At 32.6% G+C, this 27,566-nt stretch overlaps 3 protein-coding genes and 1 long non-coding RNA gene across 4 annotated transcripts; 1 reads left to right on the top strand and 3 right to left on the bottom strand.

The window, feature by feature from the left end:
* Positions 1 to 2,168: 2,168 nt before the first annotated feature.
* LOC126703822 (uncharacterized protein At2g29880-like) lies at positions 2,169 to 3,199 on the bottom strand. The gene is made up of 2 exons (XM_050402892.1): positions 2,855 to 3,199; positions 2,169 to 2,690 (listed from the first exon to the last, which is right to left on the bottom strand). Exons 1-2 carry the CDS (start codon positions 3,197 to 3,199, stop codon positions 2,169 to 2,171), a joined length of 867 nt encoding a protein of 288 aa, XP_050258849.1.
* A 190-nt stretch (positions 3,200 to 3,389) lies between these two features.
* Positions 3,390 to 4,740, bottom strand: LOC126703823 (protein ALP1-like). Its single transcript, XM_050402893.1, has 3 exons — positions 4,246 to 4,740; positions 3,933 to 4,158; positions 3,390 to 3,850 (listed from the first exon to the last, which is right to left on the bottom strand). Exons 1-3 carry the CDS (start codon positions 4,738 to 4,740, stop codon positions 3,390 to 3,392), a joined length of 1,182 nt encoding a protein of 393 aa, XP_050258850.1.
* A 6,645-nt stretch (positions 4,741 to 11,385) lies between these two features.
* LOC126702501 (uncharacterized) lies at positions 11,386 to 12,053 on the top strand. Its single transcript, XM_050401205.1, has one exon. It carries the CDS (start codon positions 11,503 to 11,505, stop codon positions 12,025 to 12,027), a length of 525 nt encoding a protein of 174 aa, XP_050257162.1. The 5' UTR covers positions 11,386 to 11,502; the 3' UTR covers positions 12,028 to 12,053.
* Positions 12,054 to 22,457: 10,404 nt separating this feature from the next.
* Positions 22,458 to 25,351, bottom strand: LOC126702679 (uncharacterized). The gene is made up of 3 exons (XR_007647816.1): positions 25,018 to 25,351; positions 23,911 to 23,972; positions 22,458 to 22,668 (listed from the first exon to the last, which is right to left on the bottom strand). It is a non-coding gene; the product is annotated as an uncharacterized LOC126702679 (long non-coding RNA).
* Positions 25,352 to 27,566: the final 2,215 nt, after the last annotated feature.

The raw sequence follows: 27,566 nt of genomic DNA on the forward strand, positions 1-27,566 counted from the left end.
TCGCAAGAAAGTCTAGGTGACAAGCTGTTATTACTAATTATCACCTAGACTTTGTAGTGAAATTATTGTGAAAAATATTGTATCCGTAGCATTATTCATATAAAATAGATTAAAGTGGCTCAATTTGGAACTCAAATAATATTCTAATTGTACTATAATTTTAGGGTTGTATTTATTACACACAAACTATTTTACATGGTTTTACACACAACTCAAAAAACAACTAAAACTATAATTTGAAATCATGATTTCCAGCCATAGGTAAAACTATGTAAAATTGTTTGTTTGCAACAAGTATTTTCCATAATTTTATGCCAACTTTTCTTTTGACCTTAATTGCTTAAATTCATCTAAATTATGAGAGCACTTGAATTTTACACCCCAACTATGAAAACTTGCAATTACATTATCCCAATCATGACAAAACTTGCAAATTACATCCCTTAGTCTGGTTTTCTGTTAAAGCAAGTCACAAGAAATGGTCCTAAAACAATGACATTTCCCGAACTAAGTTTCACTAATTAATTAAGCGACCAATTTCAAATAAAAAATAAATCACTGATCAAACCAAAACCATTAAATATATAAATAATGACAAAGATCCATTTTGGTTAAGGTCAGAATGAAAATTCACAACCATTTCAATTCCTACCACCTTACAACTGAGGCCACTACAATATGCAATTTATTATTATTTTTTAATGGCGCATGTGTGAGGCGGTAAGCAAACTTAGTTGTGTTATGAAATTTTGTTCTGACCGTAGGAAGACTTGAGCCACATACAATTAGAGAGCTTTTCATTTATCTTTTTGTTTTTGTGGAATTGTAAGTACCTCATAGTTTAGAGTAAATTTGTGCTTTCCTTTTAATTAATTGCACTCTAATTTGATGTTAGATGTCTTTAGATCTAATTTTAAAATGTACTTCAATTTTGTGCCGAGAGTTCTTCCACAATTACATTCTAATTAGTCGATGTTCCATATGATGCAATGGTGTATTTTGAAATATTTTGGAAAAAATTATTGCCTACCTTGAAAACTATTTTTATTAATATAGAGCTAAATTTCTAATAACTGTTACAACCTGAGATTTTGGAGGCAATAGTACCTTGTAAAGACAATAGCTCTATCCTCTCTAATATTTGTAACTCAGGTGACTCAACTTGCTCTCATTTAATCGAAGAAAGAGGATTCTAACTCCTCTTTACTATTGTAAATATTGAATTATCAAAAGAATAATTTTTAAAAATTTAAATTTATAAACAAATTCAATTTATTTCCAAAAATTTATATAATGGAAACTTCCTAAAGGCAATTTGCTAAATCTGTTGATAGAATGAAAATCGTTTGTCCAAACTTATCTACTTCTCTTTATGTTGTATATATATGGATAGGTTGTAATAATGATGTTTGAGTTTAGAGAATATTGTTTTATAAAGTGAAAATTCAAGTTCTGGAATTTTTTAAGTGAAAATTCGAAATTCAGTATTTTCAATGCACACACTTCGGTCAAGGACTCAAAAGTGCAAAAGACAAAACTAATAACTCAAAGACTCAAAACTCAAAAATAAAGTATCAAAACACTATAAACACACACACACACACCCACCCACCATGATTTACGCTCTGTTTGTTTCAGCATTAATGTTTTCTAGAAAATAGGTCATTTTCCAGAAAACATTTTTTGGAAAACTATCTCATTTTCCAGTGTTTGGTAACGACCTTGAAAATGGACTTGAGAATGTTTTCTAATGTTTGGTAGGTACAAACATTTTTTGGAAAACTATCTTATTTTTTTGAAAAACTATCTTATTTTTTTAGAAAACTTTTACCATCCCACACCTTTGTAGCAGATAGCTTTCTTAGCTTCTTGTCATGATTGAGCATGGCACTTACACTATTAACCACCAAAATTATGCAATCAATATCCACTAGTAACAATAGCAAACCAATCATTCCATATTAAAATAATTTTTAGCCAACAAAAGGACTAAAAGTTGCTTCCAAATCCACATGCCCATGAAACAAAAGGACTAAAAGTTGCAAACCAATACCCATTATAATGATCTCAAAACCTACAAACTAGACGCCAAATAGTCTGATAAATACCAAAATGCCAAATTGTCCAAATAGAAAAGCATAAATTCTAACAAAAATGCACCTACATAATCAAAATTGGTTTAAATAGTTGTCAAAGAAGTTCTGCAGCCATTGTCTACGGAGCTTGTCATTTTTCAACATGAATGACCTTGCTTGTTTTTCATCCCCATTCAAATGGTCAAATGCAGATGCAAGCATATTTTCTTCAAATCCATCCATCTTCATAACTTCTTCATAAAGACTACCAAAATTTAGCTGATTTTCAGAAATCTTTTCTATTGCAGAAGCAACCTTACCAAGTTGTATGGACAAATCTTGGTAAACAGCATCTTCAATCATAGTAGCATGACTTCGTTTCCTGTGAGACCTTGTTTCATTTGAGGCCACATGTGAGGGATCAACTTGCTTCTTTTTGGATATGTCATCAACATCAGCATCAACAAGCGGAGGTGAGTCATCCAATGCTTCTACACCTATATCACCTACTCCCTTGGAAAAACCTCCTGTAGCCATATCCTTACCCACAACCAAAGCCATCTCATCAAACATCTCAATTTTCTTGTTTAGAAATTGTGCATGATTTGGATGTGCCTGTGTAAAGAAAGGAAAAGAAACAATTAAAAAGAAAAGAAAAGAAAGGAATAGAGCCAAAAACTAATATGAGAGCAATAAGAATAATGAAAAATTTTAAACTTTACAATGATACAGACTAAAAAGTTTCTACCTATAAAATAAAAATAATAAAATTTTCTTACCTTGACTTCTTCATCATACACTGTCCTATCACAGGTGATCATTTTCAAATCATCATTCCATCCAAACCCACTTTTCTTATTACGAAGTAATGCAATTGTATTCCAATTGGTTTTAAGTGTTTTAAAGCGATGTTCCACATGCTTTGGAGTACATTCAGTCATAAATTTCTCAGTAATTGCTTCAGCTACTTTAGCATATGATGCATGTTTAAATGTGTTGGATTGCTTGTTTCCATGAAGAGCCTCATCTGCAAGTATCTCAAGTAATAAATTCTGCATTGGTTGTGACCACCTGAAGTTGGTCTTGGTGTCCTTGACCTTCTGAGTATCCTTTTTATTTCCCATTGCAATTCTATTACAATGATATTCACAAGAAAAATGAGACAAAATGAAAGAAGAATATAAATAATATTCAATACAAAATATGAACTAGGGTTGTGCATGCCAAACAAAAATAATTGTAACATAAAAGTCTTGATAATATGAAATCAAAAAAAAATCCAATACACAACCAACTAATATAAAGAGTATGAAATCACTCCATAGCATTATAATCCTCCCACATATTACGACAGATATCATCTCGTATTTGAACCCATTCTCTATTTTCTTCTTGGACTTCCCTTTGTGATTGTTGGACTCTTCTACTTGTACTGTCATTTGCAAGTGGACTACCACGAAGCCCATTGTTCATAATTGAGTCTAAAGGGTCAACTCCTATGATATGATTGTGAATTATGCAACAAGCTAAGACTACATCCACTTGTGTTGGGAATGACCAAAAAGGTTCTGCATCTAACACACGAAAACGTTTCTTCAAAACCCCAAAACAACGCTCAATGCTAGTGCGTAAAGAAGAATGGCGAAGATTGAATAATTCTTTGTCATTTCTTGGCGGGTTATCACTAAACTCTTTCAAATGGTAACGAACACCACGATAAGGGGATATAATTCCTTTCCGAACTCCATAACCAGCATCACCAAGATAATATTTACCTACACGTTCATAATTAGAAGGAAAAAAAATCACTCCAAAAGCTATTATCCATAATAAAATCACTTTCTATTCCTATAATACCTTCAGAAATTTTTAATCCTCTTGGCCTAGAGAGTGCATCATTTAAGACACGTGAATCATGGGCACTTCCTTCCCAACCAGCTAATACATAAGTAAATTTTAAGCCAAAGGTAGCAGCAGCGAGGACATTTTGTGTTGTTCCATCCTTTCTGCCGCGAAACCTTCCTTGTATTTGAATTGGAACAGATGCACGAACATGAGTTCCATCAATAGCTCCCACACAATCCTAATTACAACCAATATAAGTTACATTTATCTTATATCTTTATATGTATATAAAAAAAAGAGGAAAATAAAAGCCTATGGAATTTACCTTAAAATAGGAGTTAAACCTGCTGCTATTTCTTATCTCCAAGGGTGTATCTTTGTCAGGCTCTCTAATCATGTATTTGTATAATTGCAAAATAGCTCTAAGGACATGCCTAAAGTATCGGTGCACTGTCTCAACTGATCTATAAAACCTCCCACCAACAACTCGAAACCTTACATCATGTCCAATAGTGTGTAAAAAAATTAACACTTGTTCTTTAATGGACATATGAATGGTCTCTTGAAGTAGATTATTCTCACTCAAAATTTTGCATAGCGCATAAAAAGCAATAGGTCTCATCCTTATATGATGGAGACAACGCATATCACCTCTACAAAGAATATCATTCATATATGTCTCTCTTTCATACTCTCGATTAACATGAGGTTCTCTAGGCATAATTCTTTTAGATCTTAGTCCTTTCAAAAGAACAACACCCAAAGCAATAACAGATGTAGCTGCCCCCATTATGGCAGCAGGAAGTGATGGGTTATCCATCTATATTTCCCCAAAAAAAAAAAAATGATGAGTATGAATTAAATGTGTACTTAAAGAAAGCATTCATATATATAGGTACATCGAGAAATCACTTCATAAAAAAAATTAACACTTTAAGTTTGATGAGACAAAACTATAAGGTAACAACATCATCACTCCATAAATACTAGAAACCAATGGCGGCTCTAGGAAGCCACAGTTACAAGACTTTTGGCTGTCAAATTTGTAATTTACTAATATAATTAGCCAAACTATTAATCTATTAACCAAACTACTAATATATAAGATATTCTATTCATCCCTAGCACAGAGTTGAAACTATTAATAACATTACATGTATTATATTTATATACATTCAAAGGCCTTCAAAAAGTAACGTTTATTTCATTAAAATATATATATATATATATATATATATATTAAGGTTTGAAATGGTAGCAGACATTCAACTTTTTTTTGAGAAAGTAGCCGGTATTAAACTAGTCTAAAACACCTTTTTCAAAACTAAAATACATGTCAAAGTAACATGAAAACAGGTGTGTGGCTGTGGAATTTTTTTGTTTAAAAAAATATAAAATATCTCATCTCTATCTCATCCCCACACAATGACACAATAAGTAACACAAATACGTTGATCTCTTCGAAGCTGTCTTTCTCCGTCCTCTTTGTCTCTGTTTCTGTTTTTTTTTTTTTTTTTTGAGGATCTCACCTCTTAGTCTCTCATACAACAAGTAGATTAGAGCACACATCTCTTCCTCTATAACCTTTCTTCCTAAGCAAACTGATCTATCAATGGTAGATCTAACATCTATCTAAGGTTTGAGCTTTTGGTGAAGATGAACTAGCCCAGCCACCTTTTTAGTGATGATTTCTGTGTGAGGAACCATGAGAACCGTAAGGTTTGAGTTTTTTTTTAGGGTGTTCTTAATTTTGATTGAGGGCGTCGCCACTGTTTGATTGTGAGATAAATTGATATGGGATTAGAATGTGTAAGATTTAAAACAAAGTGTGCAAAAATAATTTATTTCTGGACCACGTTTTGACTGGCTTACAAACACTCTGTTTCTGGACCGAGAAACAGAGCATTGCTCCTAACAAAAACAACAACAACAACAACAACAACTGGCTTACAAGCACTCTGTTTCTGGACCGAGAAACAGAGCATTGCTCCTAACGAAAACAACAACAACAACAACAACAACAAAATCTTTAATAATTTTAATTCCCTACACATTGAGAGAGGATTCTAATATGACTAACATGAAAATATATATGGACAAAACCTCCTCTTCTATATCTCTATCATGGCTGGACACATAGGCCTGAATATATAGAAAAGATACGTGCCAAGAGCCAAATAGTCATTAAATCACAGGTTTATTTCCAACGTGATTTTTGATGTTTTTGTATACAAAACGTTTGACAATAATCACAGTGACATATAATTGAATAATGGCTACCATTGAAGATCTGGATAGTAAACCGTGTGAGCACAATTGAAACCAAGAACCTTACCGTGGGAATACTGCAAGGAACAGTTGTTGACCGTGGGAGACAGATAGAGAGAGATCTGTGAAAACTGAAAAGAGGAGAGACCAGAGGGGGAGAGACAGTGAGAATATGAGAGGAGAGAAAAAGCAAAGAGAAGGGAGAAAACTGAGAGCTTACCGTGAGACTGTGAGACAGAGGCGCCAAAATAGTTGTTTCCCGCGGCTGCAGAGGGTAAAGAAAAAAATAATATTTATAGGAGATGTGATGCGTGAGAGAGAGAGATTGTTTTCCAAAAAAAAAAATTGGAAAACATCCCATAGAAAATAAGCCTTGTTTTTATTAGGGTTTTCCATTGACTAAAGATAGTTTTCCGTTGACTAATTTTTTTTTATGCTACCAAACACTAGAAAATATGGAAAACTATCTATATAGATAGTTTTCCGGTGAAACAAACAGAGCGTTAGTGAAAGAAGTCTATCAAAACTGTAACACACACACACACAACACACACACACACACACCATGATTCAGTGAAAGAAGTCTATCAAAACTGTAATACCCCGACCCAATTTTTATAATTAAACTATGTGTTTAAGTGGTTAAGTATTAGTAGTATTTTAAGCCACTTACTTGCAAAAATTAATATAAAAGCATTTAATAAACATATTATTTTATAATGTCATTGAATAAGAAATTGTAAAGATTATAAATAATTGAAATGACTATTTGTACTATATTTAGTATGTGCAAAACTATATTAAGTGGTTAAGTTATGAGATATATATATATATATATATATATTTATAGTTGTTGGTGTTTTAACTATATATGATGCATGAGATATTATAGAACATATATGCTCTTTTAATGTGATGGATATAACTTTATAAAGGTAAAGATATATATGTGTGTGTGTAGAGTGATATTATTATTTGTAAATGAGTGTGAATGCAAAGAAAAAACTAAGTGTGAATGCAAAAAAGTTGTGTACCTTAAAGTATTAAGAGATGTATTATGTGAAAGTGTGGAAATTAAATGATTGGTGGATTATGTTACATTTTGAGTACAGTATAGATGCTCTGACTATGAAGTGAAAAGTGATATCAAGAAGTAAAGAAACAACAAAATTATTCTGAAAAATAAAAAAGAGAAGTTTTTGGAAAAGTTTTGTAAAAGTTAAGTTGGTTCTTGTTAATATCAAGTTTAAACTTGATATTAGCATGCCGGTCATGGTCACAAATCCAGGTATCGGGTTTGGGACGTGACAAAAACACTGTAAACGCACACTCTCACAGTGAATGAAAGAGAGATGAAAATACCAGATCAAGCAGTGGCGATGGCGGATCACAGACAGCCTAGGCATTGGCAATGCGGCGGCAAATTTGAGTAAGATCGTGGCAAATTGTTTGTGGGTGAAGTGGCTACCTTTTTTCTTTGGGTTTGGAGAGTGAAGAGCAGAAGAGGGATAGTGGGAGAGGACTACGTTTTTCTCTCTTAGGTTTGGTTTGGCCCTTTTTTTATTAATGATTTTTTAAAATTTGATTTATGGGCTTTTTTTTTTTTTTTTTTTTTTTTTTAAGATTAAAGACCAAGTTTTTTTTGATATTTTAGCATATTTCAAGATAATTACGTTGTATTATTAATGAATTTGTCTGGTATTAATTTTGATTTTAGCATATTTCAAGAATAAGTTAATAAATTTGTCTCTTAAAATTTAATTTTCTTAGTTGAAGTTTGACTATTTTTGTTTTTTTCCTTTTTAATTTTCTGCATTTTAGGATACAATGGAGTCTTTTTAATGCATTTTATTGACCAATAAAAGTGCTTAAATTTTTTTTTAATTAAAATATATAGATAAATATATAATTTTTTTTATACAAATAGGGCCTCGACGCTGGCAAACAAAGCATTCGTGCTGCAGTGGAGGAGGGTCTTGCACCCCCATGAAATTAAAATAAGTGACATCATGATCACAGGCATTGTTAGTACCACGGTTGTTTTGTGGGTGAGATGCAGGGAATTCCATAGTCAAACTCAACGATCATGAGCGAAAAAAAAAAAAATATATATATATATATATATATATATTTGGTGAAACGTGTCAGTTTTCAAAGATGCGCACCAATGAGAGATATACGCTGTTTGGGTTCCTACTTCTTTAATTTTCGGCCTTTGTTTTTTTGCTTTTAGGTGGACCAAGTGTATGTTTGGATTCAACCGAACTTGCGTTTGCGGCGTTGTTTTTTTTTTTTTTTTTTTCACGCGTTTTGAGTATTGCGGTTACTGTTCAATAACAGTAACCGCAAAAGTGGACTTTCTGTGTGAACAGTGTATATATGCACTGTTCACGGACCCACAAATTTCATTTTTTATCAATTTTTTCATTAAAAATGGGACCCACAGCACTATTCACATATTTAAAAATTATTTTGCTACAGTGTTTTCAGTTTTCAGTTTCAGCAAAATAAGTTCTATCCAAACACATTAAGCACGTTAAAATGTCATATCTGTGTCAGAATGATGTTATATTTGTATTGTATTGGTTATATCCTATCCGTGCGTCGTAATCTTGTTATATCTTTGTCATGTCTGCCGTTTTATGTAAAAGTGATGCTATAATCCCATAAAAAAAAAAAAAAAAAAGTGATGCTATAATCAGAATGTTTTTACCAATTATAAATAATTAATTGTTATTAATTCAAATTTAAACCAAACATTAAAATTATTATTTTTTTCCTAATAATAACAACCCTTCATATGTGTATGTGTTTGTGTCAGTGCGATTTGAAATTATGACTGGGCTATACAAAATTACACCCTGCCAAAGAATACCACGTGAGAAACGAAACCTGTAGCGTCTTATCATTTCTTTGGGTCCCAGGAGGGCACTCAAGAACACACAATTGCGGAAGAAGTGGCGCACAGACCTGGTTGGGCACACTCTAGATGGATGATTTTATTGGGACTCTCATCTAATCTAATTTTTTTTTCGATAAATTTATAAAAATAATGGGTAGGGAACTTGAATGTATCTAATTCTTTGGTATATTTATTGGTGCTTAAGTTGCCATTAGTGTCATTATTGGAAATTTGGAACCAAAGCAACAGTGCTTCCTTCCATGCTCTAAGTTCAGAATTACATCGAGTAATCCCACAATCAAGTGTTGTAACAATAACAAATTGTTAAAATCAATTCCCCGCAAAAGTGGTACAGCTATTGGCTCTAAAAACTATATAGAAATCGCAATTTTTTAGAAATTCTTCTAACAATGAAATTGGCGCATAGGTTTACTTTCTTTAAAGAGTTGACAAATATAAAAATGACTATCAATAATATTTGAATTTTATATATATAGGAATTATATTAGGCATCTTATTGTATATTTTTAAGTGTATCTATGCATTTGCATGGAGTTACAAACTAGTTACATATTAAAGAATAGACACAACCATATTCAATCAATATAAAACCAATTTGAAAATCCAAGTCAACTATGAGTTTATTGAGGTGTTATTATTTATGGTAGAATATATTGAGTTTTATGTAAAAAGCTGATATGACAATCTTTTATTATTAATTTTTGGAGAGCTTTTTAAACCCATAATATTTTATAATTAATTGTGTCCCAAAAATTTGATATAGTTATAACAATATTATCCTACATAGGCTAAATCTTTTTACATATTTTGTATTGCACATTTTCATACACACTTGTGAAATCATCTTTTCAAAACACGATTTCAATTGATATGGCATTATATCTCGTGCGTGTGTGTGTGTCTAGAAAGCCAAAGAAAGAGCAGAAAACGCTAACTGCACACACACGGAGTGAGAGATTGATGTACCAAAGTAGTATCAAAGGAGAAAAGAAAACCAAATTTTAAATTTTATTCAATATGAATAACAAAAGACATAACAATGAGAGAGAGGTTAAAAGTGGAATGATGTAAATCCTTGATACTTTTACTTGTGTAAAAAAAATATTATTATGATTATTATTAATAATTTCTGGAGATATTTGAAAAAGTCATAATATTTTTATAATAAACTTTTTTGTGAGGGTGGTGTTGAAGTTGAAGTTTAGAAGAGCATTACAGAATATATAAAACGGCCTTAAATTAGTTGACGGTTCCATTTGTTCATCCCGCAGGACGCAGGGACAGTCAAAATCTAAAAAAAATTGAAATGGCATTCTGGTCCACAGAGAGAGAGAGAGAGAGAGAGAGAGAGAGAGAGATGTACATGTGCAGGCCAGGGTGAGAGGGGAGTGAATGATATTTTTGGTTGAGATAGTACACACTACACACAGCTTAGCAAGAAGAGAGCAACACCAACCTGTCCTTTCTTTCTCGAGAGATGCTACGTTTACAATATTTTTATAATAAATCACAAGTGGTTAGTTGTTATTGGTTCAAATTTAAAACTAACACTAAGATTACTTTTTTATCTTAATAATAACAACTAGTAACAATCTGTCACTTAAGATTTGTTGTAAAAATGTTGTAGACATATCATTTCTTTTCTTTCTCTCACTCTTCATGAGAATAGAGATGAGGCTTGTCCAGTACTCTTATTCCTCTACCCAGGCTCAGTACGCTTCTTATTCCCACTATTCTTTTTTCTCATTCTTCCAAACCCAAGCTCTTCTTCAAAAAACCCCGTTGGCCTTGCATGGACTCCACTCCTCATCACCGAAAGACTAACCATAATCACAATCACAATATCAAGAAGAAGTACAAGATTGTTGTTATCATGGGGGCCACTGGGACAGGAAAATCCAAGCTTTCCATTGATTTGGCCACTCGATTCCACGCTGAGATTATCAAATCCGACTAAATCAATACATACATTGTACCATAAATAATAACACCTCAATTCATATTTTATCAAATCCTATATATATAAAATTCAAATATTATTAGTAGTCATTTTTATATTTTGTCATCAAAAGTCATCATTTTTTACTTTCATTCGGTTGATGCATAGATTTAGTCATCGGCCAAATGGCTTGTCGGGTCCATCTTGGTATTAAATATTTGTTTAGCACAACTTGAAAAAACAAACCGTCCACACTCCCCCCACCCACCCTCCATATAAACCCCCCACAACCTAGAAAAACAAAAACCCACATTTTACCAGAAAGAACTATCAGAATCCTTGACTCCTTTCATTCATTCACTGCCTATAGATCATGAGATCCATGACAAAAAAAAGCTCGGGGTGATTCTCCAGCACGAAGCAACCCCAGGGCTCGGAAAGAAAAGTTGACGATGTGGCTTAATCCTGCAGGATATTACTGTAGGGTTTGTGACAAACGGTTCAACAAGTTGAGAGCTTTATGTGGACATATGAGAGCGCATGGCAACCGATCATGGCGGGGACTGCTTCCTACTACTGATCATCATCCTCGTCCTCGTCCTCCAACCTATGAGGCTTCTACTTCTACGGGAACGAGAAGGGAACTAGGGATTAATTTTCAGAGGGAGCCACAAGTGAAAGTCTCTCTTGCTTCTCCCAACTTATTGGATATGCCTACTTCAGAGCCACAAGTGAAAGGCTTTCTTGCTTCTCCGAAATTTGACTTGAATATGTTTCCTGCTACTGAGCCACAAGAGGAAGTGCCTGTCTCTCTGAAATTAGAAATGCAAGCTGCTCCAGAACCAAAAGAGAAATTTGACTTGAATGTTTCTCTGTCTCCTACTCCTGACCCACCAGAGGCCGACCATGATTCTCATGAGAAGTTGAACTTCGATTTAAATGAAGCTCCCGAAGAGGACGAAGCCAATGATTACTGAGGTTTTTTTACGGGATCTGCATTTGTTGCTTTTTCTGTTGGCTTTTTCTGTTTTTGTTTTGTTTTGTTTGTTTTATTTTTTATTTTGTAAAACTTTAACAAAGTATGTGCTATTCCTTAAATTATCTTTTTAATTTAGATTATTAAACAAAGTAAGCCTTTTTCAGTACTTGTCAAGTCCTTGCTATTTCTTAAATTATCTTCTTAATTTAGATTATTAAACAAAGGGTCCGTTTGGATTGAGTTTATTATTACTGAAACTGAAAACTGAAAATATTATAGTAAAATAATTTTAAATGTGTGAAAAGTACCGTGAGACCTATTTTTAATATTTTTAATGCGTGAACAGTACTGCTACAATACATGAACAGTACTGCTATAGTACTAAACAGTAATTTTTGTCTTTATATAATAAATTTACTGTTTATGCACTGAAAAAAAAAAAAAAAAAAAAAAGGACAGAAACGCGGAAATGAAAACGTGATCGTTGGTTTCAGCTGAAACCACACGCTCACGCTCACAAAGTAATCCTTTTTCAGTACTTGTCAAGTCCTTACTTTTCCCAAAAATGATTTGAATGTTTCTCTGTCTCCTACTGCAGATCCACCAGGGGCAGACCTTGATTCTCATGAGAAGTTTAACTTCGATTTAAATGAAGCTCCCGAAGAGGACGAAGCCAATGATTACTGAGGTTTTCATTACGGGATCTGCATTTGTTGCTTTTTCTTTTTCTGTTTTTGTTTTGGTTTGTTTGTTTTGTTTTTTATTTTGTAAAACTTAAGCGCAGTACGGGCTGTTTGTTAAATTCCCTTTTTAATATTCAGTGATGTGGTTTTTTTATTTGGGCTGTTCGTTATTTTCCCTTTTTAATGTTCAATGATGTGGTTTTTTATTTTATTTTATTGAATAATTTAGAAAAAAATATGTTTTGGTTAATTTTATGTTTTTTTATGATTCTCCACGTGATCAATCATCGCTACTAATGGTCACGTCTCGAGTAATACATTATTAATTCCTAACTTTGTTAGAAGTCAAAGAAATAATTAATGTTGATGACATGAATGTTGCGTTTCTTTTTCTTTTTTAGACTTTCCATGATCAATTTTTATTTAAGATAATTGTTCATTGCTTTAAAGTGAAAACTCCCCCTTTCAGAACTGCTAGTACATTTACACTTTGTTTGGTTGCAATTGAGGGAAGAAAAAAGAAATAAAATAAAATAAGAGGAAAAAAAAAGGAAAAGAAAACATTTCTCTTATGTATGTTTGGAAATAAGCAAAAAAGAATAAAAGAAAAGAGAAGAATTATTTTGCTTTCCGTTTGATTGTAAAGGGTAAGAAAATGAAAAAAGAGATGTTTTTTTTTTTTTTTTTTTTTTTTTTTTTACTTTTATGCCCACTTAGAGAGATTATTAATATACAATCTTGGACAAAGTGTCCGCTTTTCTCTTTAAATCCATCCAAAATATTAGTGGCGACTCCAAGATTTTTGTCTAGGGTGTTCCTATTCCACTTTGAAAAAATTTCGAGTTATTTCAGTCTATTTCGGGTGTTTTGGTAAATACCGACCGAAATTCAAGATTTGGCCTTAAAAAAAAAAAATTCTTAAAACCAAAACAAATTTGTATTCTGTACAACGAAAAACCTCAAAAAGAAAAAAAAAATGAAAAGAAAAGAAATGAACAAAGGTACATGTACAATAAATTATAAGTTCATTTGAAATATTAATAAAATTATTAATTATTATTGTTTAGTTGTTTCATAAATTTGTTTGTCTTTTATAAACTATAATTTGTTGTATCGTTGTTTCATTAATTATTAAATTATTAATTATTGTTTAGCCTAATATAATTTAATTTATTTGTCTTTCATAATGTATTAGTTAATTAAATTATTAATTATTGGTTAATACCGGTGAACTGTTTTGGGTTTACCGCTATGTTTTACTATTTTATACAATATACAAAGTTATATTTCTAATAACTCAATATATCACTTTGACAACTTTTTATATTTTTTGGTGGAGTTAAAGTATTAGCAACAGTGAAGAATGCATTTTACAATAGTTGAGCCATAGCTAACATTTTTTAAAATTTTATTTTAAAAATTATAATAAGTTACTAAAACAAATATTAATATTTTTTTTTACTCATTCTTTTTTCAGCTCCACACATCTTGCTTACAGTTGTAGCCCATTAGTCTTTCATTATAAGTTTATTTATTTATTTTTTTTCAATCTTTTTTTCACCTCCACACGTTTTGCTTTGAAGTCTTGTCACTTGGTTCTTGATTGACTACTTTTCCACTTTCAAGTGAGTGTACCAAAACTAAAGGGAGAGACAGACACGTTGAGAAATAAATGAAGAAGATGAAGGGGCTGTAAAAACAGAGGCCGGCGAAACAAAGAAAACTAAGAAGAAATGCGTAGCAGAGACAAATACGAAGAAGAGGATGAAAAACCGACGTAAGAGTGAGGAAACACAGAATATTTTTTCAATCTTTTTTTTCTTTTTCAGATTCTCTGTTACAATTTTTTCTTTTTTAGATTTTAGTTCAAAATTTGTTTGGCATAAAAATTTTAAGGGTGCTCCTGATAGGGCTTGAGGGTGTTCCTATTTTTTCTTTAAGGGTAAACAAATAAAAAAATTTAAGGGTGTTCCAGGAACACCCTGCACTCTGAGTGGCGCCGCCACTGTCTGTCTCCTACTGCAGATCCACCAGGGGCAGACCTTGATTCTCATGAGAAGTTTAACTTCAATTTAAATGAAGCTCCCGAAGAGGACGAAGCCAATGATTACTGAGGTTTTCATTACGGGATCTGCATTTGTTGCTTTTTCTTTTTCTGTTTTTGTTTTGGTTTGTTTGTTTTGTTTTTTATTTTGTAAAACTTAAGCGCAGTACGGGCTGTTTGTTAAATTCCCTTTTTAATATTCAGTGATGTGGTTTTTTTATTTGGGCTGTTCGTTATTTTCCCTTTTTAATGTTCAGTGATGTGGTTTTTTATTTTATTTTATTGAATAATTTAGAAAAAAATATGTTTTGGTTAATTTTATGTTTTTTTTATGATTCTCCACGTGACCAATCATCTCTAATAATGGTCACGTCTCGAGTAATATATTATTAATTCCTAACTTTGTTAGAAGTCAAAGAAATAATTAATGTTGATGACATGAATGTTAAAATGTCCAATGTATCCTAGTTTCTAAGTTCAAACTAACATCGTGACAGAAACTGAAAGTGCTTATTGCGTTTCTCTCCTTTGTCCACCTAAAAGCAAAAAAGGTGGGAAAATTGCACGTAAAGTCGGAAACACAAACAGCGTAATTTTTTTTATTGATGATTAAACAATCAAGGACTTGTTTGATTGTGTTGTTTAAATAATAGTTTTTATTGTTTAAACAACACAATAAGTATTTTCACAATACTTTTTTACTTACAGGTATTTTCATAACACTTAAATAATATTACTAAAATAACATTACCAAACATATCCTAAATCTTTGGAAATTAATCGACACATTTCACCAAAAATAAAAATAAGTTTTTTTTTTTTTTTTTTTTTTTTTATTTTTTTTTATTTTTTATTTTTTTTATTTTTTATTTTTTTCAGTCATGACCAGTGAGTTTGGCTGTACATCAGTACAGGGGACTTCGGCCTCGGCTACTATAAATACAAGATCACTGGCCCAGTCTTAGTACACTTTAAAATCCTTTCTTTCATTTACAAACAATCATATACATACTAAGGTTATATTTAAATTAGGTTGAAAACTCACGTCTGTGTCTGCGTTTTTTCTTTTTTTTTTACGCGTTTGTGAGACTTATGGCTACTGTTCTCACTTTTTCAACCAATCAGTGCACATTATGTACTGTTTATGGACCCACAAATTTCACTTTTTAACAATTTTTTCATTAAAAATGGTTCCTACAGTACTATTTACACATTTAAAAATTATTTTACTACAATATTTTTCAATTTTCAATTTTAATTTTTAATTTTTAGTTGCCTAACACCATGAACAACCCTAAGAAATTCCCAGCATCCCACCCACAACACAAACGTGGGCCTAACAATGCCTGTGATCATGATGTCCCTTATCTTAATGTCATCTGCTGTACGCATGTGTTGTTTGCCAGAGTCCGTACTCATCGGTAAGAGCCCTAAGTGGCCACATGAAACGGCATCCTCAAAAAAATCAAACTATTTATTTATCTTTAACATTTAAAAAAAAAAAAAAAATTTGTTTTACAGTTCTTACTTTTTGCAAAAGAGTACGTAGTCTTTCTGTTCTAGCTTTAGCGGGAACAAAAGGGCAGTTCTTTTATTAGTGGTTTGACAAAAGGGATGTTACATATATATTCTCTATCTACATCGTCATATCTACATCGTCATATCAATCTAATAATAATAATTAATAATTTTTTTTTTGAGGAAATATAATAATTAATGACTGATGTGTCCTCTGTGTCATGTGAAATTTTCATGCGATTGAATTATTGTCAGCTTTCTGTCTCTGCTTTTGCCATACACGCACTACGTGACAACATTGATCGCCGCCGCTGATGTTTTTGTGGACACCACCAAATAACGACCCATGAGAGGTTGTGATTTTTTATGGCAAAAACAAAAATGGTAGAAAATCCCTAACAAAGTGTTAAATCTCTTGAAAGGGAAATTTATTTAGAAGACAATAGTAAAAATTTTGGGTAAACTGGCTGGACTCTTTTTGAGTGTTGTGTTTGCAAGTGTTTCTCAACTTCCTAAAACCAGTGACGGAACTATATGTATAGACGAGGAGGTTTGAAATTTTTTTACTTTCATATGATATTGTAGTATTATATGATAGATTGGTACAAAAATTTCATAGCTCTCCCCTAAAACAAATTATAGAGAGAGAATATTGGTACACAAATTTCATCAACATCAAAATTTGTTGATTCATATTAGCCCCTTAAAATAAATTCTTATCTCTATCCCTGCCTACAACCGTTCATAATCATTAAGTGGTTATCAAAGTGTTACAATTTCTCCTTTCAAGGGAAAAGCCTATTTACACCAAGGATTTATATAGCACTATGGGAATAACTACACATTAGGGTACGATCACTTTCACCCTCAATCTCATTTTGTTGTTGTTGTTGTTGTTGTTGTTTTTTTTTTTTTTTTTTTTTTTTTTTTTTTTTTGGTTATTTTATTTATTTATTTATTTTTTATTTTGAAAGAGAGAGAGGTCTACAACTCTATATAGAATAAAGCTATCGACATAATATATTCATAACAAAACCTAGGCAGTAGATTTCAGTGGTAAAACCAAAATAAGATTTCAAAAATGGGAAGTCTATATAGAATATAGACCTCCCATTTTAATGTTTATGATTATCTTATTGTCATGATTTCAGTGGTGAAACCAAAATGAGATTTCAAAAATGGGAGGTCTATATAGAATATAGACCTCCCATTTTAATGTTTATGATTATCTTATTGTCATGATTCTCTTTATATATATATATATATATATATATATACCCCTTTTTGTTTTATTTCTAGTACGGCATGACTCCTTTTGGCTATGGCATAATGTCAAATAAATGAATATAAAAATAATTCTAAAATGCTCATTTATTTTATAATATAGTTGCGCATGACTTCTAATAGTGAACTTCAAAACCATGATGCCAGTATGACACACACTAGCATGATGATAAAACAAAAGGCTAATCTTCAATAATATGAAGACATTACCTAGAAGTCAAGAGTCAAGACTAATATTTAGAAAGCTCTCTTATTTTCTCCCTCCTTTCAAAATAGAGTCATTTATATATTTTATTCATCAGGTTCAAAATGAAATCTAGATAACAACAATAAAACAGAAAATCAGAATCTAGTGAGAACCTGAGAGATTTTTTAGCCTTGGGAATGGAACCTGCAAGCATCAACTGTTAGAATAGGCTGTTCATATTTTTCAGCAGTTCTGGTTGCAACTGTAGAATATTTTTAGCAATTTTTTGCCAACCATCTCAGTACAGTAATTAAAATTAAGAGATAGTGGGTTACACTAATGAAATTTAATGTAACCATAGATTGGCCTAACTAACAATGAATGAACAAGTGACTATGAAGTGACAAAATTTGTCAAATAAGTCTTTCAATTTTGTTATCCACATGGCAGAACAAACCCAACATGCACCGCATATTTGGGAATAACCAAATGTCACATCAATTACTTTGTCAAATAAATCTTTCGATTTTGTTATCCACATGGCAGAACAAACCCAACATGCACTGCATATTTAGGAATAACCAAATGTCACGTCAATTACTTTGTCAAATAAGTCTTTCAATTTTGTTCTCCACATGGCAGAAAAAACTCAATTAATATTGATCTTATCTTAGTAAGTAACCAAATGTCACATCAACTATTTGTAAGGAAACCACTTCGATAAGCAATGGCCTTAGGCCCCATAAAAGATTTTTTATTCAGATAAAGAAACAGGGGTAGAGAATAATATTGGCCTAAAATGGTGTCTAGGTGAAGAGGATAGTTCTGTTTCATTTTATGCAACTTATGTTCCAATTTGAAATTACAAATTATAAATACATGGTTAACACCAAATCCTTTATGCCTTAGTGGCTGATTATATTTTTTTATATGCAATGACGGCCCCAAAAAAACTTATTGGTTTTTGTAATTATTTTAATTTAACAATTGAATTTTTGTGTTTTTGTCTGGACTCTATAGCATTAACTATTAAAAAGAGTTTTTGTTGTGTCTATAACATTAGATTATTAAGGATTAACTCAACAATTTAATAGAAAAAAAAATTATATTTATCTTCACTCTCTACTATCCCATGCCCCTACACTGTCATTGCCTTATATAGTGTAATACATACAGAGTAAATTACTGCCCACTGACTGGCCCATGCCGCCCTCATAAATTACAAATTATAAGCAATTAAAAAATTTTGCTTACCTTTTTAAAAAAGAAAAAACTATTACTACATAGTATTATTAAGCTATTAGCCAAATGATATGAATTAAATTAATGAACTTAACATAATGTTTTTTAAAAAATTCATAATAATAATAAAATGATTAAATTAGTTATTCAAAATGGGTTTGGCTTACTTTCAATAATTTTTTAACTGGATATGTCATTTTGTTTTAAATATACAATGACAAGTGGTAATAGGTTTTAATCTCTACCTTTCATTTAGTTAGTAGATGATGTGACTGTTTCCTATTAAAACAAAAGGTGATTTCAGTTAAAAAAGTATTGGGAGTAATCCAAACCTATTCAAAATTAAAATATCAAATTTGGTATTTTTGAAAATAAACAAACATGTAGCCATGTAGGGATATTTGTAAGTTATGAAGCTTCTAGGAAGCTTCCTTTAAACACCACTCTGACAAAGGGCGGCTCTACCTAGAGTTCAAGGTGGTCATAGGACGGACATTGATGATGATGGTGAGGGATTAAGTCCTAAGAAGAATGAGGGTGAAGATGATATGTCTCAAGGTGATGATGCTGAGAAAGAATCACCGGAAAAGGAGTCTACACCTCCTATATCAAGAAGGGAGACTAGATCAACACAAGGATCTTCAAGCCCACTCACACCTCCGGAAGTCGAACCTCCAATCTCTCATGATGAGAAACCTTCCACTTCCAAGAGACCATCGTCAAGAGTAATTCTCAATCATCCCCCAAGCAATATCATTGGTGATGTAAATGAGGGACTTCATTTGAGAAAAGGACCAAGCTATAGTGTGAATCATGTGACGTACAACTGCTATCTTGCCCAATTTAAACCCAAGAAAGTAGAGGAGGCCTTAAAAGATGAGAATTGGATAGAGTCCATGCACCAAGAGTTACATCAATTCGTTAGAAATGATGTATGGGAGTTGGTCCTAAGGCCCAAGGATACACATGTAATAGGTACCAAGTGGATCTTCAAGAACAAGACCGATGAAGATGGTGAAGTTGTCCGAAACAAGTCTAGATTGGTGGCTCAAAGATATACTAAAGTTAAAGGCATAAATTTTGATGAGACCTTTGCCCCGGTAGCTAGACTAGAGTCAATCCGAATTCTTCTCTCCATATCATGTATTATGAACTTCAAGCTATACCAAATGGATGTGAAGAGTGCCTTCTTGAACGGTTTTCTAAATGGAGAAGTATTTGTTGAGCAACCAAAGGGATTTGAAGAAGTATCATGTGCTAAGGTTGAAGAAAGCATTATATGAGTTGAAGTAAGCACCAAAAGCTTGGTATGATTGCCTCACCACATACCTATTGGATTATGGTTTCAAGAGAGGACAAGCCGATTGAACATTGTTTGTTAAAAGAGATGAGGAATCTCTCTTTGTTGCTCAAGTATATGTGGATGATATTGTTTTTGGATCCACAATCGATCACCTAGCTCATGAATTTTTGGAGGAAATGAAAAGGGAATTTGAGATGAGTATGGTGGGAGAGTTAAATTATTTCTTAGGGCTGCAAGTGAAACAACGGAAAGATGGGATATTCATTTCTCAAGAGAAATATGCCAAAAATCTTGTCAAAAGATTTTATCTAGACTCTAAAAAACATACTTCCACTTCCATGAGTTCCTTGGCAAAATTGAGTCTTGATGCAGCCGGTATGGACGTAGACCCAACACTCTATCGAAGCATGATTGTCAGTCTTCTTTATCTCACTGCAAGTAGACCGGACATTGGTTTTAGTGTAGGGGTATGTGCACAATTTCAAGCAGCTCCGAAAGAGTCCCACTTGACGGCAGTCAAGCGAATCATTTGCTACATTAATGGCACATCTGATTATGGAATTCAGTATTCAAGGGACTTAAATGAGTGCTTGGCTGGATATTCAGATGCTAATTGGGCCGAATGCATTGATGATTGGAAATAACCTGGTCTTATGGATGAGCAAAAAGCAAAATTTAGTCTCTCTTTCAACGGCCAAAGCTGAATGTATTGTAGCAAGGAGTTGTTGTGAACAACTATTATGAATGAGGAAGCTCTTACATGACTATGGAATTACTCAAGACACTATGCGTGTGTTCTGTGATAACACGAGTGCCATAAATTTGTCAAAAAATCCAGTTCAACACTCGAAATCAAAGCATATTGAGATCTGGTATCACTTCATTCGAGACTTAGTGGAAGAAAAGATTGTGTGTCTAGAGTTTATCAACGCTAACAACCAAAAGGCAGACATATTCACTAAACCTCTTGATGGGCCGAGGTTTGAATCTTTGCGTAAGACAATTGGTGTCGGTATCATTCCTTGAACTCTATCTCCCATGTGATCTCAGTGTATTCATTGTTGCATATTTACTTTATAAGTCACATATGTTTTGTTGGATGATGTCATGTTTCTTTTACAAGTTTTTTTTTTTGTTCTTGTATGTGTTGATCTTACTTGTTCTGTTTTTTAGTGTGTTCAAAAATTCAAAAACTCATAAAAACTGAAAAATCTTCAAAAAGTTTGATCGCTTGTGTTGTGTATATCACATGTGAGTTTGGCCTAGTACCTTCGTACTAATAGCGTAGTGCATTTATAAGCTTAACTTGTTATGTATACACATATATCTTTGTGGGAGAAATCTTGAAAACTATGTGTGATTGTTGTATATAGATCTTCAAGCTTGTCATGAATGATTGGTCAATAGTCTTGATGGTCTTGATACTTGCATAGACTTGTACCTATATATCTTCTCACCTTTATTTTTTCTGTTTTTGCAATAGAGCTCACCAAATGTAAATCTCAAAATGAAAAAGAGATTATGAGCTGCAAAAGCCTGTCGCACATATCAGTATTTGATTAGGAAAAAGGGAAAGCGACTCTTGTATTGAAATGTATGGTGCTCAAAAAGCCAAAGGCTAACTCTTAATGTTGAAATATCAAAAATTTCAAGCACTTATCTCAAAAAGGAGATGTATTATCAAAAAAGAATTAAATGTTATGATTTATGCAGAAGTCAAATGAAAAACTTCTAAGTTTTGTAATCATTCTCTTGTGGGAGGTCATATATGCTTATTTCTATAATTGAGATAATCCACTGAACTGAGTACCAGTTGTGTATGACTTGATTGAATTGATCATTGAAATTTCACTCTGATCTAAGGACTTTTCCACATTTGATACTTACCCACAACACACAAGACTTTGATTCAATTAATGCTTATCTCATTTGTGTGATTGTACATGTTTAAATGTGATGTGTATTGTCACGCCCCAAACCCGGTACCCGGATTTGTAACCATGACCGGCATGCTAATATCAAGCCTAAACCTGATATTAACAAGAACCAACTTAACTTTTTCAAAACTTTTACAAAAGCTTTCCTCTTTCTTTAAATCCTTGTTTCTTTACTTAAATTATATAACCTTTCACTTGACATTCAGAGCATCTACACTGTACTCGAAATATAACATAACCCACCAATCATTTAATTTCCACACTTTCACATAATACATCTCTTAATACTTTAAGGTATACAACTTTCCTTAGATCCTAAAATACACAATACTACAAAGCTAAACATCAATTTGCTAATTTAGGATCTATACATATAAACTAAAACCAGCTCCTTCCAAAACTCGACTAAGGCTCCCTCTGCTCCAAAATAAAACCTGCTAACTGAAAGAGTGGAAGGGGTGAGCTACACAGCTCAGTAAAGGTAAGATATATGAGAATTCAATAAGGATGCATGTAAATCAGATCATTTCATTCTATGAATATTCGAATAGGAGAACATCTTTTCATGCATAGTATTTAATACTATTCATAATAATAACTTATACGCTCTTCATAGAAAACAATTGTTCTCCTTTTCTTATTAGGTTAACATTACCAAACCTTTCAGATTAAACTTCTTTCATTTTCTACAAAGTCGCCATATATATATTCTCATTACAAAATACTTATTTTAACTTAAATCAGATAATCGACAATTTTGTATTAAACTAGAAACATCTTGACTAATAAGAAAACTTTTCCTTATAAACTTCTTCTCATAGAATACTAAAACTTTCATGATCATAAAACTTAACGTTTCATAAAAACAGATATCTGATAACTTTTAAACGTAAACTTGTATTTTCATCAGAAGCTTTATCATTATAGTACAACAGAACTTCAAAAACTTTTATCTTTAATGAACAGCTTTCTTTTCATCAGAAACTTCTTATTTTCATGAGAGCTTTTAACTTTTCATAATGCATTTAAACAAAATAATTCTCTTATGATTAATAACATAACATAGCTATTCATATCATATTGGTTAGTCCATATCTGATAAGCTGTACAAAGAAGGCCTCATCACATTTGAGTGCCCCCGTGTGTATGATATTGTCCCCTTTGGGAGGCCTGATGGCACATCCCCTCTAGGTTTTGTTCCTCCCCGCCGTCCGTACACATTGAGGAGAAGACCTTATTCAGATTAGAGTTACGGGTAACCCCATTTCCTCTACTTTAAATGGCCTAGAGTTACGGGCAACCCCATTTCCTCTACTTTAAATGGCCAAACAGATAACATTTTTCCATGGAAAGCCAGTAATTAACCCTTACTAGCCGAGTTCAGATTACCAGAGGACATAACCCGAAAACATTTCATACTTAAGATCATACTGAAAATTTCTTGTTTTGCATGACATTTCATGATAATAGCATTTCCATTCTTTTCTTTAAACATCATGTTTGCAGAATTAGTAGTAGCATCAATATGCTGAAATCATATACATAAGGTTTCGAAAGCTCACGAACGTATCTTTGTCAGAATAATGATTACATGCCATATCTCTAATCAAAAACATTTTAATGCATAATATACTTTAAAATAACCTCATGACTTACCAAATACCCATATAACTTATCCCTTACCTGAAAACAGTGGAACCGAGAGCCTACAGTCGAAGGAGCTTAGACTTGGATACTGGTAACACCTAAACCATAAATCGAAGCTTATTACTATCTATAATTTCTTATCATAAACTTCACATTCGTCTCAAAGCCTATCTCTTAGAATGAAGGAAGTCCTAATCCCACCTCAAAGAGGTTCCCACAAATACAAATTACATTCATCAGACAACATGATGTAATAATCATATAGAAACAAATTCATAAAATTTATATACGATTCTAACATACCAAAGGATGAGCATATTAAATTATAGCTCAAAACATTCACCCTAACTTGAGAATTAAATCCACAAAGTTAGGCATGTCCCTTACTGTTCACTGTTCTATTCCAGCAGCATATGCCCCATTTGTAAAATACAAACGGGCTGTCCAAACATATCCAATTGTCATGACATTTTACATAACTACTCCTCTGTATGTCCAGTATATACCATAAAAATTTCGGAGTCAAAGCATAAACTCATGATTTACTAAAAATCACGCAAGACAGCATACTCAAATCTGTCCTGTCAGAAATTCATGCAACTTATAAATTAAACCATTATTTTTATATTAATCCAAATGCTGTGATATCAATTCAATAACAACCACAAGTGTCTTAGGTTTCATAGGAATTATCCCTAGCATCCAAATTCACTATATACAATTTAATACATAATTTAACATGCATGAATACAGAATCTGTCACAGTGACAGCTTTGCAACGTTTTATCGTAAATTCACAAACAATTATCAAACGATGGTATTTTCATATGGGGATTTTTATACACTCATAAGACATGTTATAAAACACTTACACACAGTCATTTAACCATTAATAGCAACATAAGCACAACCAAAAATCCCAGCAGCAGCATCAACAATACTCATCCTAACTTTTTCTTACTTCCTTAATCATACAAAATCATTAATTAATAAAAACCCTAATCTACCTTCAACAAATCATCAACACAATTTCAAGGCTTCTTAAAACAGCATATATATATAAATGTAGACTTACAAATACCATTACTAAAATTATTTAAAAGAGAACATGGATTCTAAGAGGAGAGTAGCTAGAATCCTTACCATGTTTATGGTTCTTGTGGGGAAAATAGACATAGAACCACTCATGAAAGAATGGTAGAGAGCTTGAGAGAGTTTTCTGGTTCCTTTGAGAGAATATGAAGAAGAAATGAGTTTTCTTTTGGTGTGTGAACCGGTGGACTTGAGGGAAGACTCAAGAGAGCTTCCTAGCACTTTCCTTAAGACAAAAGAGAGAAAAGTGAGGTGAGAATTTTCTGATTTAATTGGACCCGTGGGAATAGAGAGGGGGAGCTTCTCGAGTCTTCTTTCTTTGAGAAAGTCAAAGAAGAGATAAAGGTGCAACCAATAGGAACAAAGAAGGAAGAAACAAGAAAGCAAAGCAAGAATGACCAAGGGAATTTCTGGTGCAGCCAAGAAGTCCAACAAAATATCTTGGGTGATTCACGTGTATTGCTAGGAAAGAAAGGATAACTTACCTTTTCAATTTTTAGTATTTATACATTTCACCCTCCCATAGTTCTATATTCTAGAAAGGCCCAAATAACAAAATAACTTTGCATATAAACCCTTACATTTATACACTTAATTAAACACCAACAATTATATATCAAATAACTTATACCACTTAATATAATTTTGTACATACTTAGTATATATTTAAAATACCGATAGCAATTCAGTTATGTATAATCTTTACAATTCTTATTCAATGGCATTATAAAATAATATGTTTATTAAATACTCTTATATTAATTTTTGTAAGTAAGTGGCTTAAAATATTAATAATACTTAACCACTTAAACACATAGTTTAATTATAAAAATTGGGTCGGGGTGTTACATGTATGCTCAATTACTTGTTGATCAAACCCAAAAAGATTTTTGAGTGTTTTATATGTTTTTGAAAGTGATTTTATACTTTCATGTTTTTAGTTTTTGTTCAAAATGCATTTTTGTGTTTTTCTTCAAAAAACTGGTTCAGAGGTAGTTTCGTGAGAAGCTCGCGACTTAGAGCTTCCCACGAAAAGTGCTTAAGGGAAATAAAATTATTTCAACTTCACACAGAGAGTCTCGCTACTGTCTTGCGAGTATTTCGCGACTAAACCCTTCTGGCGAAATGGTTTTAGGCAAAAACTGGAAAATTTTTAATTTCATACAAAGGCTATTGCGACTGTCTCGCGACTGTTTCGCAACTAAAAGCTTCTCGCGAAAGCGTCAGTGTGTCTCGCGACTAATCTCACGATTGCCTAACCTGCGAAAAACGCGTGTTTTCAATTTTTATGTAGTAGATGTGACATTTTTTCAAAATCATTTCATTTCCCTCGTACTGCCTCTCTCGAACCCCTTTCAACCCAAAATAATTTTTCTTTCTAACCCCATCATTTTCATGCAAAAATCTCTACAAAATCACTTCAAGGTATGTTTTCCTAAACATTGTTTTCATTTTTGTCTTAAATTTTGCAGATTTTAGCTTAGGGTTTTAAAAATTGGAGATTTTCGAAAACTGGGTTGAGGTTCTTATTTTGTGATTTTTTTTTCAAAATTTTGATTGGGCTAAGTCCCATTTGCTGTGTTTGTATTTGTGTTGGCCCCTTGAGGCATTCTAATCATGTATTGAGGCAAATTTCATCTTGTTCATGCATTATTCATAGGTGTTGCTTACTGTTGCATGTTAGGTGTTTGACAAAATGTCCTAGTGACATCCTTGTGTTGAATTGGACTCAAATGAGTTCCAATGCTTGGATTTACTCTTAATTGAACATGTTTGACATGTTTTGATCAATGAGTGTGTGTTTTACACACTTTCCCACTTTGTGCCATGCCATGCCATGCACCTCCTAAGCACACACTATGCATCACCTGCTGCACTCACATGCATTAGCACACACACACATGCACGGTTGCTATTTTCTTGCATTTTGCCATTGTTTACATGTCTTAGCACTCATTGCATGTTACCTTTAAAGTTGTTGTGTTCTGTTTTAAGTGTTTTTACTTCTGTTTTGGACTAACTTGAATCTAATCAAGTTTTGTGTTCTGTTTTTGTGTTATTGCACTTATTGTTCTCTTGCTTGGTAATTATGTGTGCAGGTGTATCCATTTAAGACTTCAGCAGTGAAAGGGGGTAGCAACAAAGGAAAGGAGCCTGTGATTGATGTTGATAACCTCACTCCAAGGCCAAAGAGGACTCGATCACCGATAGGAATTTTTGATCTGGACTATTTCAGATCCTATGCTACATCTCAGAACTTTGAGAACTACTTTATGGAAGCTCCATTGTTGGTTGAAAGGGCTGTTGATTAGCCATATCTTCTTGACACTAATATTCCAAAATGGTTTGCCACCAAGGATTGGAACTTTCTCCTCTCCAATCTTGATGACACATATGAGAACTTGGTGAAAGAGTTCTATGTCAATGCCATTGTTAATGGAGAGGAGCTAAAATGTTGGGTTAGAGGAAAGAGTTTCTCAGTAACACCGGTTTATTTGACAAAGATCCTACACATTAACTGGCCAATACTCCCTACACCATCGGTATATAATGAGTTGAATATGGATGAGGACGTTCTTAAGGAAGCTTTAGGAGACAAT

Source organism: Quercus robur, chromosome 10 (assembly GCF_932294415.1).
Source record: "Quercus robur chromosome 10, dhQueRobu3.1, whole genome shotgun sequence".
Taxonomy (NCBI): domain Eukaryota; kingdom Viridiplantae; phylum Streptophyta; class Magnoliopsida; order Fagales; family Fagaceae; genus Quercus; species Quercus robur.